Genomic DNA, 16,559 nt, shown 5'->3' on the forward strand with positions numbered 1-16,559 from the left:
GACTAAAACAACAAGACAACACAAACAAAAAGCAGTTCAAGAGGCTAAAACTGACTAAAATCTCTGAACGTGAAGCGTGTAATCTTTAGCTTCCCAAACCATGAAGGCTTTTCAATCCCTATCACCCATATTGAATCGATACTACTACTGATACTTCGAAAGATTGTTTCTGAGCTCTTCTCCAGAAGGAAAATAAAATGACAACTGGAGATTCTCCCCTCATTGTCTCGCCCTGTAGAAGAACAACGTGATCTTTAAAAGTGGTTTCAGCGCAGACACGTCGCCCCCGTGTGGAGACAGACAGACAGACAGAGAGACGGACGGATGGAGAGCCCGGATTAGCTCAGATTTGGCACAGGACCAAATGGCACCGGGCCCTGCGCCAGGCCCCTCTGCGCCAGGCCCCTGTCCCGCCTGCTCCGAGGCCCGCGCTGTGCCACACCCTCCCTCCATACACACATATCCACACACGGGACTTTTAGAAAGCAGGCTAAACACGGCCAAAGGAAAAAGTCTTTACAAAAGCTTTCAATATCCATATCCCATTTACAGTTTGTTTCTGCTCAAACTTTGGAAGGATTCAAGTATTTCTGTGGCTAGATTTGGCGACTTCAGGCTGGTTTGTTTTCTGCACAGGACAATATATTCCGTTATTTGCTGAATTAGTTAAAGGTTCAAATCCAAATCCAATCCCGATACAGACGTATAATCGATCCAGATGGAGTTTCAAAAGATGAAGAGAGAAAGAGACTAAGCTTTGTCTTGGGGACGAACTAATGCAAAGGTTAGCAAAATAACTATTCTGAAAAACTTTATACAGGTACAGAAAATACCCAGATATCCTACACATATCCTCACACACACACACACACACACACACACACACACGGGGCTGACAACTTTAATTAGATCCACAAACTTATTTCTTAAAAGAACCTTCAAATTATTTATAATAAAGTTTCAATTGTAATAGTTTATGTACAGTTTTAGGTTATTTCCGTCTCCTCACTTGAAAATGTCCACGTTTGGAACGAAAAATGGTGATAAATATAAAAGATGAAACAATGGTAATGATTTTTACCTTTTAATGATAATATAATGATAATAATAATACCTATCATAATAATAACAATTTGTAAGAAACGTGTGTATTTGTAATTACGTGACATAGTAACAACTAAAACGTTCAATTTAAGCTAAACCATTATGGAAACAATACAACTTTTACCTTTAAAATAATCACAAAACTTGAGAAAAAGTTATAAAGTCTTCTCTTCACATTTTAGCCTAAAACAACTAGAAAGAAAGAAATGTGTGTGAATGTGTGTAAAGGCCTAAACTGCATTTCTAATTTATGAACGTTCTAAACCAAAGTTTCTGCAAAAATAAGGCAAAGTCAATGGACAGAAAAAGTTTCCATAAAACTCGATCATTTTGAGTTCAATGAATCAATGATCAAATGAATAATTGAATTGATAAAAAAAGAAGGTCCACCTTTATGTTAGTGGCCTTGGAAGTACGTTTTACAGTAATTACTTTCTGCACAGAGTGTGACAAACATAAGTCTGTTGAAAATTCTGTAAAGTTACCAGAACATTTTTTACCCCCTTTGGATGAAAAAGACTGGCTTTGTTCATCGTTTTTCTTTCTTTTCTTTTTTTTTAGTAGCATATCTTACACCTCGTATTAGACACACACTTTTTAAAAACAACAAGTTCAATCAAAGAAAACTGCTAACACTCGCAATGACTAAGTATTTAGCGCTAACAGCTTCTCGCCTGTTCCTTGTGTTTCTTCAGAGATAAAAAATAATACATTAAAAAGTCTCAGGAATAGTTTTAATCACGGCAACATTTAGTTAGAATAGATTTGAGAATTTTACAATCAATTCTAGAATGCTGTGAATGCATCGTTTACGGCTCTGGATTGTGTCAAAACTTCTGTATGTTCCGGGAGAAAGAAGTGCATTCTTTCAGACACTGGAGAAGAAATAATTGACACATTTTTTATCTGTCAAAAAAACATAAAGCTGCAAAAACAGGCACTGAAATGAGATATACTTGTAAGTGTAATCATAAAACATATTTTTTTCCCTACATTTTTGTGGTTTATTAAAGACAAAAGTAATCTAAAGTGAGAAGATTTCTGTGATGACAGTAATATTAACAGTAGGACAGTATTAAGTAGTCTTGAAGTCTTGAAAGCAGGTCCTGAAAAAGCTTTTGATGCTGTTGTGTTCAGGGACAGCATTAAAGGAAGTTACTTTAACGCTTCAGCTCAAATAAATGACACAAATTTAAAAGAATTATGGAATAAATCAACATCATCATTCTGTTTTCTGGCTCTCTATGACAAATATGTTAGTGTAGGTATGGAAAAAAAAAAGTATTGTATCGTAAACCAAGTATTGTTGAAGTACCGGTATCGAACAAAATACAAATAAGGAAATGAGGCAAGTGACTGACCTCCCACTGCAGATGAGGGGGAATGTTCCGGATCTGCAGCTTCCTGGTCCTGTGGAGAAACAAGCACAAGAAGAAAAGGATTTTAGCCACAGAACATCCCAACATCTCAAGCCAAGACACAATAGTCCTTCAGGGTTTGTACAGACAGGAGCGTGTCAAATTTAATGCAATAAAAACAAAATCAATAGAAATCGGTTCACATTTCATTTAGATTTGCAAACATTTCATCAAACAGAGGAACGAGAATTGAACAAAATGGGCAAACGAAAAAAAAAAAAGACGTGTTCAGCCAAAACTGGGGAGAATAATGCTACTGATTTGACCACGTTATTTATTTATCTATTTGGCTATTCACCTACGCATGTATCTTTCTTTTGCTTGATTACTGTGCTGAACTCTGTTCCTATGAAGAACTTTGTGGAGCTCAGATGCTCAAATAAAAAAGATGAATTGAATTGAATTGAATTTTAGTGTATTTGTGAGTTTAAAACAGCATCAAATTAAATGCATTATAACTTGATTTTTTTTTTAAAAATGTTCTGCCCTAAAGTAGCAAAAGAGTCAATAACTTCATACAATGTGGGTCCCATGTTTTGGTATTTTCAATTTTCAATGAACTGATACAGTAAAAAATGTTGAGCAATGTCCAAGAAATTTAGATTTAATGCCAGTGAGAATCAAATTTAATGCTTTTAAATGATATTTAAGTAGGGCTGCAACTAACAATTGTTTTGCTAATCGATTAATCTACCAATTATTTTTTACGATTAATCGCTTAGCTGTGAATGGTGTATGTAAATGGTATTTTTTCTTTTTTCTTTTTTTTATCGCATAAAGCAAAAGTGGCATCACTTGAGGACATGTTGATGGAGTAAACTTAAAGTGTTTTTGGAGGCTCTTGGTGCCAATTGTGCTTTAAGATTGGATGAGACACAGACAGATATTTATGAAATGTTCAATGTATAAAACACTAAATAACCAAACTTGAAAAACAAAAAGAAATAATGTTCATGTAATTTTTGCTCTTTTTAAGTCTGAAAACAACTAATCGATTATTAAAATAGTTGACAACTATTTCAATAATCGATTAGTGGTTTCAGCCCTACATTTAAGGCCTTGATTTTGGCACTATTCTATTCTTATACTACTAATAGTAAAAGAAGTGATGCCAAACATGCTCCTGACGATCAGCTGAACTCAGACGATGCATGTTATATATTCATTAAAGCCATTTACTTTAGAATGCCAGAGCTTTAGTTTCCCATGTTGTACAGCCCAAAATAACACATGGAAAACACACAAAAAAAACCTCAGTTACTCAGCCCTAATTTAGTGAACAGACAAAACGCTGGGACTCGTCAAAATGCTAATGCTGTTCGGACTTTACGGACTAAATATACGGGATTACACGCATGGGCGAGACAAGAGGAACATGAGGAAGACTCCCTGGGGACGAGGGGACTATCTTTCCGGGGCTGATGTGCCATGTATCCTGCTGTAATGAGCGGATTTAACAGTTCGTAATGAAATCCAACCGCAAAATATCTGGCTGAATCCTTTTCAAATGTAGCATGTGTTGCTGTGGCCGGACTCTCGCTCCTCGTGGCCTCTGACCTCCCTTTGTGACGGCCTCCATTGACGGGCCTTTTAATCTATCCCCCCGATCCGACTTGTTGTAGGATTTTGATGATGTCTCCAAAGTGTTTCCTTCTCTCTCCGCAGGCCACACCCACGCAGCAGTAACCCCACCCCCACCCCGACGTCTCCCTCCGACCTGCGGGAGGCTCCCTCGTGAATGGTCTTTTGTGTGTGTGAGAAAATACCTGACATACAACCTTTAATACTAAAAAAAAAAAAAAAGGAAAAATCCAAAATCGATGCAAAGGCTGTAGGCGACTGCCCCAGCCTGTCCAGAAATACTGTTCTACTGCAGTGGAAAAGCATTGGAGTTCATCTTTTGTCATAATCGTGCTACTTTAGCTCCCTTTTTTGCCTTGTTTTGGTCAGTTTTTAAGTCTTATTTTGACTTGAGTTGTTTAAATGTGACAGAATGTACTGTATTGAAATGCTTTAGTAAAATATCGCAATAAGACAATGATCAAATATCTACATTTTTCCCTCATATCTCATACGTTTTTAGTAAAAGTACAAGTAGTATTGTTTGTGGCTTTTTGCTGAAGTAGCACAATACTCTTTGCAAACAGCCAAACACTCTCTAAACTCAGACTACATTATCTAGGTATTTTTACTGGGATTTAGTCTTTCGAAAATGCAATTTTAATGGAAATCTAGTCTATTCAACATGCAAAACAGCACAGCCTATAAAAAAAAGCTTCACAATCCGCCCAATTCTCTGAGAATCTGGGTTTTTATCAGACAAAATCTGTTGAACCTGTAGTTAAGACATCTACATGATCTGAAACACAAATGAGTATTCTATTCCTTTACACTATATTTACGCGTGATTTGAGTGAGCGAGTAAAAAATAAAAGTTTGCAAGAGGCACTTTTAAATCAAGAATAATACATCACATTGCACATAAAATGATAAAATAAAGCTTGATTAAATGTGTTTTCTTATTTTGAGAACAAAACCATTCAGCCCACTGGCGGTTGACACAAATGACCCAAATTAAAAGTTTTTAAAAAGTCTTAATTTGAGTCATTTAAACTGTAAATGTAATGTTTTCCTGTGCAGCTTCTTCGTCTTATCGCTTTGTTAATTCATTATTCTCCCAAACGTGCACCTTAAATGTTCACTGTGAACTGAAACACAAAAAGCAAACCTAATAGTATATTTGCGGGGTAAAAAAGTGCAGTGCAATATATTAGTCAACAATTATAACAGGCGATGTCCATCTCCGAGCCTCTCCATGCCTTTCCACCTTAACTGCCCATTATCCAACCCCACACCCTCATCCACCCCCAACCCCCAACGCGCCACCGCCGCTGAACTCGCCTGACCCGCTCTGTGGACGCCTGTTGGCCTAGGGTCCGCTCCCCCATTGGCTGGAACCATGGCAACAGGTCAGGAATGGGCGGGCGGACAAGATAGATGGATACAACGAGGAAGACAACAAAAACAACACGGGCAGATGATCGGGGGCATTGATTGGAGAACTTAAAGCCAGTCCGTCTGCTTCTTGATTATGGAACGAAGAGGAAGCCGGAGTCAGAATGTGGCGTTTAGCGTTGTAGCTTCAAACTGGGCTAAATCTGAGAAAGAGAAGGCGGGAGAATGGTAAGGAATAAGAGAATAAAAGGGAGCGGTGGGTCCTGGGCTGCATAAAAAAAAGGGCTTTTCCTGGAGGGGGGGGGGGGGGGGGGTCAAAGGCCAGGGGGTCAGAGCTTTTAGGGCCAGACGTGGGAGCCATGGGGACGCAGAGCCACCCAAAATCACCAACAAGTAGGAAAATGAACTGCTAATGGTTGATGTATTGTGTGGTTTAAAGCAGGCATTTCCAGTCCTGTGAATTCTGGGAGAAAAATAAAATTATGTTTTTAAAAGCTCACTGCAGCGCTTCAGAGACCTTGCGTCAAGAATAAATCCTGCCGTCACTGTAAGAAAAGTGTGCTGTGTTGTAGACAATACGGGAAAACAAGGAAGGCGCAATCCTAAACATTATTCATCTCAAAAAACGGCTTTATTAACCTCTTACCACCCGCCTGAAACAAATGCATTCTGTCCTCTTTGGCTATTATATAGGCCTGTGTAGCAGCTCATTTGAAAGCTAAGACCCACAAAACTGATCTTTTTCCTCTCATTGTTGCTGTGTTGTGTCACCTTTCTTTTTTTTGGTCACATTTTTGTTGAGTTTTTGTCACATTTTTGTTGAATTTTTGTCACTTTTTGGTTGAATTTTTGTAATTTTTTTGGTTGAGTTTTTGTCACATTTTTGTTGAATTTATGTCATTTTTTTGGTTGAGTTTTTGTCACATTTTTGTTGAATTTATGTCATTTTTTTGGTTGAGTTTTTGTCACATTTTTGTCACTTTTTGGTTGAATTTTTGCTGAATTTTTGTCATTTTTTGGTTGAGTTTTTTGTCACATCTTTGTTGAATTTTTGTCACTTTTTGGTTGAATTTTTGTTGAATTTTTGTCATTTTTTGGGTTGAGTTTTTGTCACATTTTTGTCACATCTTTGTTGAATTTATGTCACATTTTTGTTGAATTCATGTCACATTTTTGTTGACTTTTTGTCACTTTTTTGTCACGTTTACATCCGTGTTTTCTTTTAATTTTTTGAGGCTGTTTCGGTGCGTTATCCCCAAGAAGCTTTTTAATTAGGGTAAAGCCAAACTGGACAGAATGGGATCCGTTCAGGTGGGAGTTAAGAGGTTAAATGTATCTTAATCATTTCGAAGAACAATCACAGTTCCTAATTCCTCCATGAAATCTCAAGCCCAAAGCTTTTGGAACTTAAAAATGTGCTGTTGTACAGTTAGGAGATCGCTGGTTATTCAAGAAAGAATAAATACAGTTGTTGGAATTGAATTGAAAGTGCTAGATTTCCAATGTGAAGCAAGGTCATCATTCCCTTCATTTTGGAACAATTAATTGGACGACTTAATGCCCCCCCCCCCCCCCCCAAAATAAAACAAACGAGTGGTCCGATGAGATCCGGCGAGTGCTTCACCGTTCTCCTCCTCGCTCCGGCTCGTGTCGCCAATAAGAATGGATGCGCGGCGGCAACATAAGTGCTTATCGATAAAGCCTTTTATCCACAGTTTACGGCGTCAGGCTTAGGGGTATGTAAGGCCCGGGTCTCAACTGACCTCAGCCACAAACACCGTGATAAACCGCAGTGCCGCGAGAGCAGGCGAAACAAATTAACACCGCCGACTCAGTGAGCAAAGTGAATTTTACGGCGGGGGGCAGCCTCCTCCGTGCAGGCGCATCAAACACCGAGTTATTACAATGGAATCTCCTTATCCGTATTAACTGTACAAACTAATGCAGGATCGGGCTCAGGAAATGTGGTGATATTCAGAAAACTGTCTGGAATATTGATGATGATTCGATTGCAATATTTCACTAAACCGTTCCAACTCAAAAACAAGGCTGAAGTGGAACAAAATTGAGCAAAAACATGACTGAACCTGAACCTCTGCACATTTTTTAAGCTCCCATGGCTTTTTTTGTGTTTTATCGTGGCTTCTTGCAGCGTGGATACTGTATCACTGAATGTTGCAATAGCGATAATTTACCCACATATCGTTTAGCCTTAATAAAGAATCAGTCCTCTCCCCCCGCCTTAACCGAGCATATTTTCTCCAGTTCAATTTAACCCAAAATCTAAAAGCTTCTCGAAACACCTCATTTGAAAGACTTTTTACAAGAAGCTTATAGATTTGGGTGAAGCCACACTGGAGAAACTGTGCTCGGTCAATGCGGTGGTCAAGAGGTTTTAAACGTACAACATGAAATAAATAATTGAAGTGATAGTATATAAAGATTTACATTGCCGCACTGAATTTCTAACAACTTCCGTGTCATTTATATCCAAAAGCTGTTGGAAAATGCATGGAATTTGACTCTACGCTGCACTAAAACCGCTATGATCACGGGCCGGACATGCTTTCACGTGTCGTCGACGCCAAGAGGAACCGAGGGCCGGCTCCGAGAGCGCTGGAGTGGAGCGGGTTAATATTTTATAGGAGCAATCTAGCTGGCATAAAATCACAATTAATATTTCATTGCTAATGGTGAGGAGCGAGTAACGGCAACCAAACACCAAGTAGCCGAATCTTGTTACTCCCAGACAGTCCAGTTCTACCTGCCTTTATCGAGCAGAGGCTTTCGATGCAGATTTGGGGAGTTAGCCCTATGAGGTCAAGACTCAAAATGTCCATCTGAAAGACTGACTGGCGTTTCCCTTTTCCTGAACAGCGTACACCGTTTTACGTCTCGTCCCATTGACTGTTACTCTACACCTCCTCGTCTTCTGCTCTCTCCCTTCCGCTCTCCATCTCTCCCTCGTTCCAAGTCCAGGGTTTCCTTCGCTCAGGTTGAAGGGGAGGCGTGTAACACTGGAAGGAGCTTTAAATAGACCGGTGGAAGTGGAGTAGATGATGAGACTGGTGGTTCTGGGGAGGTGTTTGATGGAAGTTGACCCGAGTTCGGGAGAGAAATACAAAAAAAAAAAAAAAAAAAGTGGAGAGGAGAGGGAGATCGGTGCGGCCATATGCGGTTCTGCAATGTGGCAATGTCTCTAACCTACAAGCCTCCTGCGGCTCGTCCAATCAGAGCATGACAAATACCACAGCCATACTTTCATTTGTATTCTATCATTAAATGTTCAACAACTGCTGTCTTCATGAAAAAATCTCCAATAAAATAAAATAGGCTTATAGTAAATAGCATATAAAGTTGTCCTTACTCCTGACATATACCCTATAATAGTCTATCAGCTAAACTGTTAAATTATAGGCCTATTTTGTTATACAACTTAATTGTAATAGTAATAGTACTAGTACACAGCCCGTATATGCAAGGACCAAACGTTTCTATAAATACCAGAAGACAGATACAGCTGTGTATTTGAGCGAAGGGCATATTGCGCGCTCACGTCTCGTTTTGTATTCCTCCAGCGCGGTGAACATGAAGGGGAAACTCATGTGGGCTCGCCCTGCTCTAAAAGTTACATGCCTTACGAACACGCAGAAACTATTAGCATAAAACTGTGAAACAGGGGGTGCCCCAGAATGGGTCAAAGTTCAGCCCCTGCTCTCCGCTCTGACCCCGCCTCAGCTTGAGCGCAGGCCTCCATTTTGGAGAGGCGAGGCTCCATTTTGCGAGCCAGGGGCGCACCAGGCTTTCATTGTGCAATAGCAGTCTCATGATTAAACATGACAGGCTTGATTCACGTAAGGCATCCTCGCAGAGAAATAAGAGCGACTGTGGCGTTTGGTCTGTAGGCTGAGCCGTGCGCGTCACGTAAGTTGCGAGTTTACGCAGACGACACATAAATAAAGACAGCTGTCGTCCACACAATCACTTGGTCAGACTCAATAGTTCTGCGAGTAAAACTGCCCCAACCAGTAGCGTTCATCACAGAGTAAATACGTCCAGTGCGCGCTAATGAAAGTCAATTGGAAACGGGGATCCAATGGCACGGTGCTCAACACCTACCTCTCCCCAGCAGCCCTCTCCTCCCCCCCTCGCTCCACTGTCCGCTAAGGATAGGCCTGTACAAATGTCGTTTACAAACACCCTAAGATTGGGAATACGTAGCAGGACAACACATAATCCTAATGTTAAAGATGTCAAAACTTCCTCTAGTTTATTTAATCATGTTAAACAGCCGCCTTCGTCCTCAGCGGAAACAGCCGCATCATGGGGATTTTGACGCATGAGGCAGATAAATGACTTTTTGCTTAATAAGCCTTATTGTAGTCTAAATACTGTTCCCATGATTTCCAAATTAACAAAAGCCGTGCCTTTCCTTTGTGCAACACTGGCCCAGGTTACACACGAGGACCTGCAACCATGGCACGTTCATTTCTTACTGCGCAGAGTGCGCTTTAGGATCTTAATGTTACTCTACGCGCAACATATATGACAGCAACAACTCCAAACCCAATGCGTCACCGCCGCATCGCTTTTTTCACCCCCTTTCCTCGCACACATGTGAGAACCAGTGAGCGGCCATCTTGACCAGGCAACGCCCATTTACTACAATGAACGTGCGGTCACATGACGGGGGAGAATTCAGCAGAACGCAGCACATAGGAGCTCACAGGAGCCGGGAGGAGGAGGAGGAGGCAGAGCCCGTGTGCGCCATTACATGAACATGGGATCAGGGCTGCGCGCCTGCTCCACTGTCCCGCTCCATGTTGCGGCTTTATCAGCAGCCTGGCCTTCAGAAAGAAAACGCAATTCTTAAAACACAGAAGAGTAAGAGCTGTCAACGAAACCGTACACTGAAGGCTGATGCTGTGGTCTTCTGCGATAGCGCCATTTGCGACATTACAGCGCAAAAATCATCAGACAGAGCAGCTTCGTCCAAAGATAAAGCGTTAATGTGAATGAAACTGTTATCTATATTCGCTGCCATAGGAACTCGACACGAGCTCACAAGCCCATTCATAAGCTCAGCTCGCAGGGGAGGAGGAGGAGGGGGCAGCCGAGGGCCTCTCATGGAGCTGTCGGGCCGGGGCTCATCATGCCAGTGTCTGTTTTGGAGGCAGAAGATTCTCAACACCACTGACACAGAGCTACAATGTTGAGAACGAGCTGTGTGGCCTGTGAATGCCCAAACACTGGAGCTGCACTTCCTCTCACGGTCCATCATGTAAACCATCATCATGCAGGGAAAAGGGCGACTCAAGGGAGGCAGGTTTTTGTGTCCCACAGCAATATTCACTGTGATGTGGACTACTTTAACATGCCAGTCCGGCCTGATGGTTTCATTTGTGTACACTCTTAGAAGTGATGTGTTAAATTTTAACACAATTTCTGTGTTAAGGCCCATTTGACACATGATGTGTTCATGTTAACACACGTTGTGTTAATATTCTGTTGGTTTTGAAATTTCTGTGTAAAATGAAATTACACAAAATAACACACCTCATGTGTTAAATTATTATCCAATCACGTTGCGTATTTACAATAACACACTACATGTGTTGAACTGTTGTCCAATCACGGAGCGGGACAGTCCGCTCAATCTTCAGCTCCAGCCGCTGACCAAGGACGAAATATAAGCGCCAAGTAAACACTTACAAGGTAAGCGAGTATTATTTTGTTCATATTTCACATTAGTTACTTTCCGAAAACTGCTTTATTTACGGCCCCTGTTTGCCGTTCGGAGAGGGTTTTTTTGTTGGTAAAAGCAAGTCCGTCGTAGCCGTATGCTAGCTCACTTCCTCTGGATAACACAGACTGCCGGCTAATGTCAAACCAAAGGCTGCGTCGTTGCGCATTCAACATGATTATCTTCCCCTCCGCGGGGCTGAGGCGAGGCCGTAGACGTGTGTGCAGGTGCGGGACAGTAGCCTCCTCTGTCCCCGCCTCACACGCCTCCTCCGCGGGGCTGACTGCGCTCTCCTCCTGCCCCCGCTCCGGGTCTCATACTCCGCTACGTGGACCGTAATCTGGCGGTATCGAGCATGTCTGACTGATAAATGTTGCGGGTGCGTTTAGTTTCATGTTAGCGAGGCGAGCTGCCTCTGTTCGCACTTAAAGTCCGGAGTTTTGTTTTGGCCAAAGCTGAATGACTGAAAAAGCCAGGGCTGTGTTTGTGGACTTGAGGCGCGGACAGGGGCTGGAGCTCTCGCTTTTGCGCGTATAATGAAGGCAGGTCGGAGATGATAGATTTGACATTAAATCAACACTGTCTCAAAACTCTGGTAAAACTATTATCTAAAGTGTGATGGTGAATTGTGCACCATATATGCAAAAGTTGTGGTATTTTAGGGAAAGCAGTTATGAGAATTAAACTAAAATTTAATTACAGAGTCTGACATTTTTCCTTCACTAAAACAATTTCTTCTCTTACAGATTGTAAAATGGAGGCCAGAGTGGACAACAGGTATGCTCTGTACATTATTTAAATGAGATGGTTAATAAACCTATTTATATTGTCTGAATATGTCTCCTATTACCAAATCTGTATAATGTGTAATGCAGTTGCATAAATGTCTGTACTCTGATCTGTATTGCAGATTCATTAACAGTACCAGTCGTCAGAATAAGAAGCCTCCAGTGGGACCTTCTCTGATGAACCCCCAAACACAAGAGGGGCATTTGTCATCAGGAGCAAAGAAAATGGTGAGTTATGTATTTGTGATACAGTCAAGTAAGAATTCAGACCATGCTTCACAGTTAAATGATATTTTCTGTATTTTCCCCTTTTCCCAGCCGTCTTTCAAAACTCCAATAAAACATAATAATTCCCCTTCAAGATAGATTTGGTGAGTACAATGTACAAACTCTCTTAAACTTCTAACATTCTGTAAACGTATCTCACAATTTACTTCAACCGTGTTTTTTACTTTCTGTTTTCCTAGAGTCGTGTTCCTCCTGAGTTCTTCAACATTTACCCTATATGTCTGCATCAGGACGTGCTAATGAATCAGAATCATTTATTACTCGCTGTGCAGAAGTTTCTCCAAACAGTGAGTTTTACTATATGTTTCTGAATATTTGTTGAGTCTTTGTAAAACATCAAAACATAATTTGCTTCTGTATCTGTTGTGCAATATAAAGAAATATGTATCATTTGTTAAGCTCATAAGCATTCAAATGTTTATGTATTGTGTTGTTGCTCAGACTTGATAAAGCATCGAAAGCCCTTTTGGAAAAATACCGAGACCCAACCAACCAGCAGCCCAGGACCACTCCCATCAGCCCAGGATCTCTCCCAACAGCTCAGGACCAGCCCAGGACCACTCCCATCAGCCCAGGACCAACTCAGGACCTCTCCCATCAGCCCAGGACATCTCCCATCAGCCCAGGACCTCTCAACAGCACAGGACTTACCGCTGCACTGAGCAACACCAAATCGCAGAACAACAGTCATCGCCCAAACGAGTGATGAGTACCAGAGTTTAGTGATATTTTGATTGTGTAGTGTAAGTCAGGACTTGGCCAACTAACCTCAAGTTTAGATTTTTATCTTTGATTGAAAAGAGTTTGACACATTATCAAATTTAACAAAACTCTTAACTTTGATGCGAAATCACATGACAAACTAAATTGTGGCTTGTGAACATCCTTATTGACTGGTCACATTTGGCACAATGGTAGTGACTTTAGTATGGTGTAAACGTAATGACTATATGGTAAACATGGAAAATGCAAATCAGACCTGTCAAATTTAAAACTCAATGTTTTTTTCAAACTTCCTCCATGTTTCTAGCCTACTGTCAAGACATTTTTATGTTTTTTATATATTTGTGATTTGCTAGTTCATAATAAAGAATTACTTTTAATGATATTGTTTGTGATTATTTTAGTGTGCTTCCTGCATGTACAGTATGTATAATATTCATTTTGGGGTAAAATGAATATTAGATGATAAACAACACAAAATGTGTTAAAAAAAAGCACATCCCCGTGTCTAGTTAAGGACCACACAACATGTGTAAAAAACAACACAGTCAGTGTGTTGAAATTTTTAACACATTTCATGTGTTAAAAATTTGAACACACTGACTGTGTTAAAAACAACACATGTTGTGTGGTCCTTAACTAGACACGGGGATGTGCTTTTTTTTAACACATTTTGTGTTGTTTTTAACACATCTGTTTTAAGAGTGTAGGCTTCTTGCCAAACTTCCAGAAAATCTAAAAGTTGTCACAATTTCAGGCCAGTTAGTAGAGCTGCACAATCTAAACATCCAAGAAATGTTTGAGAAAAGAGAAAGTCAGCATAACCTGAAAGGAACAGACATCTTTAACAAGCCCAGGTTCAACTCTAAAGCAATGGAACGAACTGTTACAGTGACAGGAATAAGTTTATGGAATAAACTCCAGAAAGAAGTGAAAAAGTCAGAAACTCTCCTGGAGTTTAAAAAACAGATAAAAGCCACAATGTTAAAAAAGTATGAAGTACTTGGACATGAATAATGTGGGATATTTGATTTGAACAAACATGAATACGACCGTTTGTTTCTTTTTGACCATTTGTAAACATTCAAGAATACGAAGGTTCTGTATTTTATACATTGAAAAACTGAATATAGAATATAAAAACATCTGTTAATACTATAAATATACATATGTATATACATAAGACTGTAAATATATGTATGTAGACATACCACAACAGTGTGAAGTAACAAAAGGGGCAGATATTATAAGACTTGTTCTTCTCCTCTGCTCCGTTTCATTCATACTGTGTTGGCTTGGCGGTTTTATTGTGATTGTGAACATCACTTTTGAATGAAATAAATAAATAAAATGAAAATGATCTATCGCCACATTATTGTTATTACAATATCAGATGGCATTTTTGAGACACAGCAAAACAAAAACACACATTTAGTTAAAAATGTGTTCAGTTCAGTTTTAGTCATGATTTCTTTGTTTTGGTTCTGATTAGTATTTTTTCTTTACTTATGTTAAAACAATTTGATGTAAAACCAAATTGCTTAAAAAAAAATGTTTGTTTAAATTAAACAGAACGTGCTTGGTTGAACTGGGTTATTATTTGTAAAATTATTTTGACAGTATTTCAAGAGAGTTATCGAATACAGCTCCTATCGTGCAGCATTGATAGTCAGGCGCCTGAGGTTTTTTTTTATTACTTAAACAGAAACAACTTTCAACTTTTTTTTACCAACTTGTACGACAAATGCAACGGTTTGAAATGATCATCGCACAATACACACAATAGTGCCTCACAAGGCCTCTCTCTATTAATACTATTTACTATTGGCACAGAATCTGTCGGTTCAAGAAAAAATATATATCTCGCACAGTATTTCAACATCAGAAAGTCATTCGTCTAAGTTCTTGTTTGAACATATCCAAGTATGTTGTATCTGTTAAATGCCATACAGACATTTTGGAATTGAAATCCATTCATCTTAAACGTGCTTGTTAAATGATCCCCTTGAAGCTGGGTCACCTGACTGGAGTACATTTATTTTGCCGCCTCAGAATATGTTTGAAAACACAGACCTTGTTGCATGGTCTTCACCTAAAATGCCATTTATTTTGGGGGTGGTCCTCCTGCTTCACTTTGCCACCGCTCGAAGCTGAACACGGGCGTGAAACGTGCTTATGATTCATTTGCTTGAACAATTTGGATGTGCAGGAGGGATTGTGAGAGCGAGAAGTTTGGGACAAAATGTGCAAGTTTAACAGGAGACTTTAACCCACTCATAACACTTCAAGTATGCACTCAGATTTATATATTAATGTAGTAATAATACCTTTGTATTTAATAGCTAGTAACTCATAATGAAAAAAGAGACAAAGCTATTTCCCTAGTCAGTATTTGTTTGTAACATTGTGGTTTGTAACACATGACACTAATGAAACAATGCTTCTTTAACAGATAGTTTAGAGTCGGGTAAGTCTGCACATTTAATTGCAATCCAAACAAGTAGAACATCCTTTACAATTAAAGATATAGTCTTGTTAGGTATGAAGGCTGTTAACTCTGTACTTAGGGCCTCTGCAAACAGGTGATTCTTGCATTAGTTTAGCAGTTCATAAGTCAGTTTTCTCTCTCATGTTTACAAATGTGCACAATGAACCAAACGATGATTTTTGCAGCAAAAACAGAAAAAAATGTAATTTAAAAAAAATGTCCCACAATTGTGCAGCCCTAATGTCTGAGCAAACAAAGCAAAGAGAGAGGGTTTGAGTGTGATAAGAGTTAACCATGAGAGAATGGAAAGTGGATAGTGGCCCAGGCCTCCTTACAAAATGGGGAGCAGGAGGAAGAACAGGAGGAGGGGGAAAAAAAAGAGGAGAGAGTTTCTGCTTTGTCTATAAAAAAAAAAGGAAAAAACACTGCATGTGTCGGTGTGTACGCGCAGGTGACGTCAGGCCGACACTTTGTTTTGAGTCGCCGAGGAGCGAGGCGGGACCGGCGCGGGCCAATCCGAGCGGTGTGACGAGAGGGGCCCGACTCGGGAGCCACACACCACCACTGCTATGGCAGCTCGCACTGTTCTCCGCTCTGGACAGCAGAGGGCTTCCACCGGCGCTGGCTCCTCACTGCAATGTGCTCCGGGAGGAAACGGGCAAATCTTTTTACTGTTAGTTTAGAAACACAGACAGGTTTGATAACGAGACAAAAAAATGCAGATGAGCAACTTGAGAAAAGGCAACAGGAGAGAAACGGCAAGATCCAAACCCTGTCTGAGAAGCAACAGCTTAGTCGTAATAAATAACCGTGCTTTGGTGTTGAAGGGAGACAGTTATTTATGGTCATTAAGCTTTGTTTTCAGGTTGAATATTAGAGTGCACATTTTTAACATTTCCAGAAACTCATTGAAATATTCATTGTTTAACTAACACAGGAATGAGCTGTATTTTTGAATGTTTGCAAAGGTTTCACTGACAAAGTTTCATTGCGGGTTCGACACATAAAAACATGTTATATTCACCACAGAGGAAGGGCTCGAAACAATGAAA

General features: G+C 40.1%; 1 protein-coding gene across 1 annotated transcript in view; it reads right to left on the reverse strand.

Annotated features, from left to right (window-relative positions):
• The window catches only part of igf2bp1 (insulin-like growth factor 2 mRNA binding protein 1), a 38,803-nt gene that overhangs the window by 6,575 nt on the left and 15,669 nt on the right, over positions 1–16,559 (reverse strand). The window contains exon 3 of the mRNA XM_079565010.1: positions 2,466–2,514. Coding sequence (XP_079421136.1) covers positions 2,466–2,514 — 49 coding nt within the window. The remainder of the gene's footprint in view (positions 1–2,465; positions 2,515–16,559) is intronic.

This window comes from Gobius niger, assembly GCF_951799975.1.
Source record: "Gobius niger genome assembly, chromosome: 10".
NCBI classification, from domain to species: domain Eukaryota; kingdom Metazoa; phylum Chordata; class Actinopteri; order Gobiiformes; family Gobiidae; genus Gobius; species Gobius niger.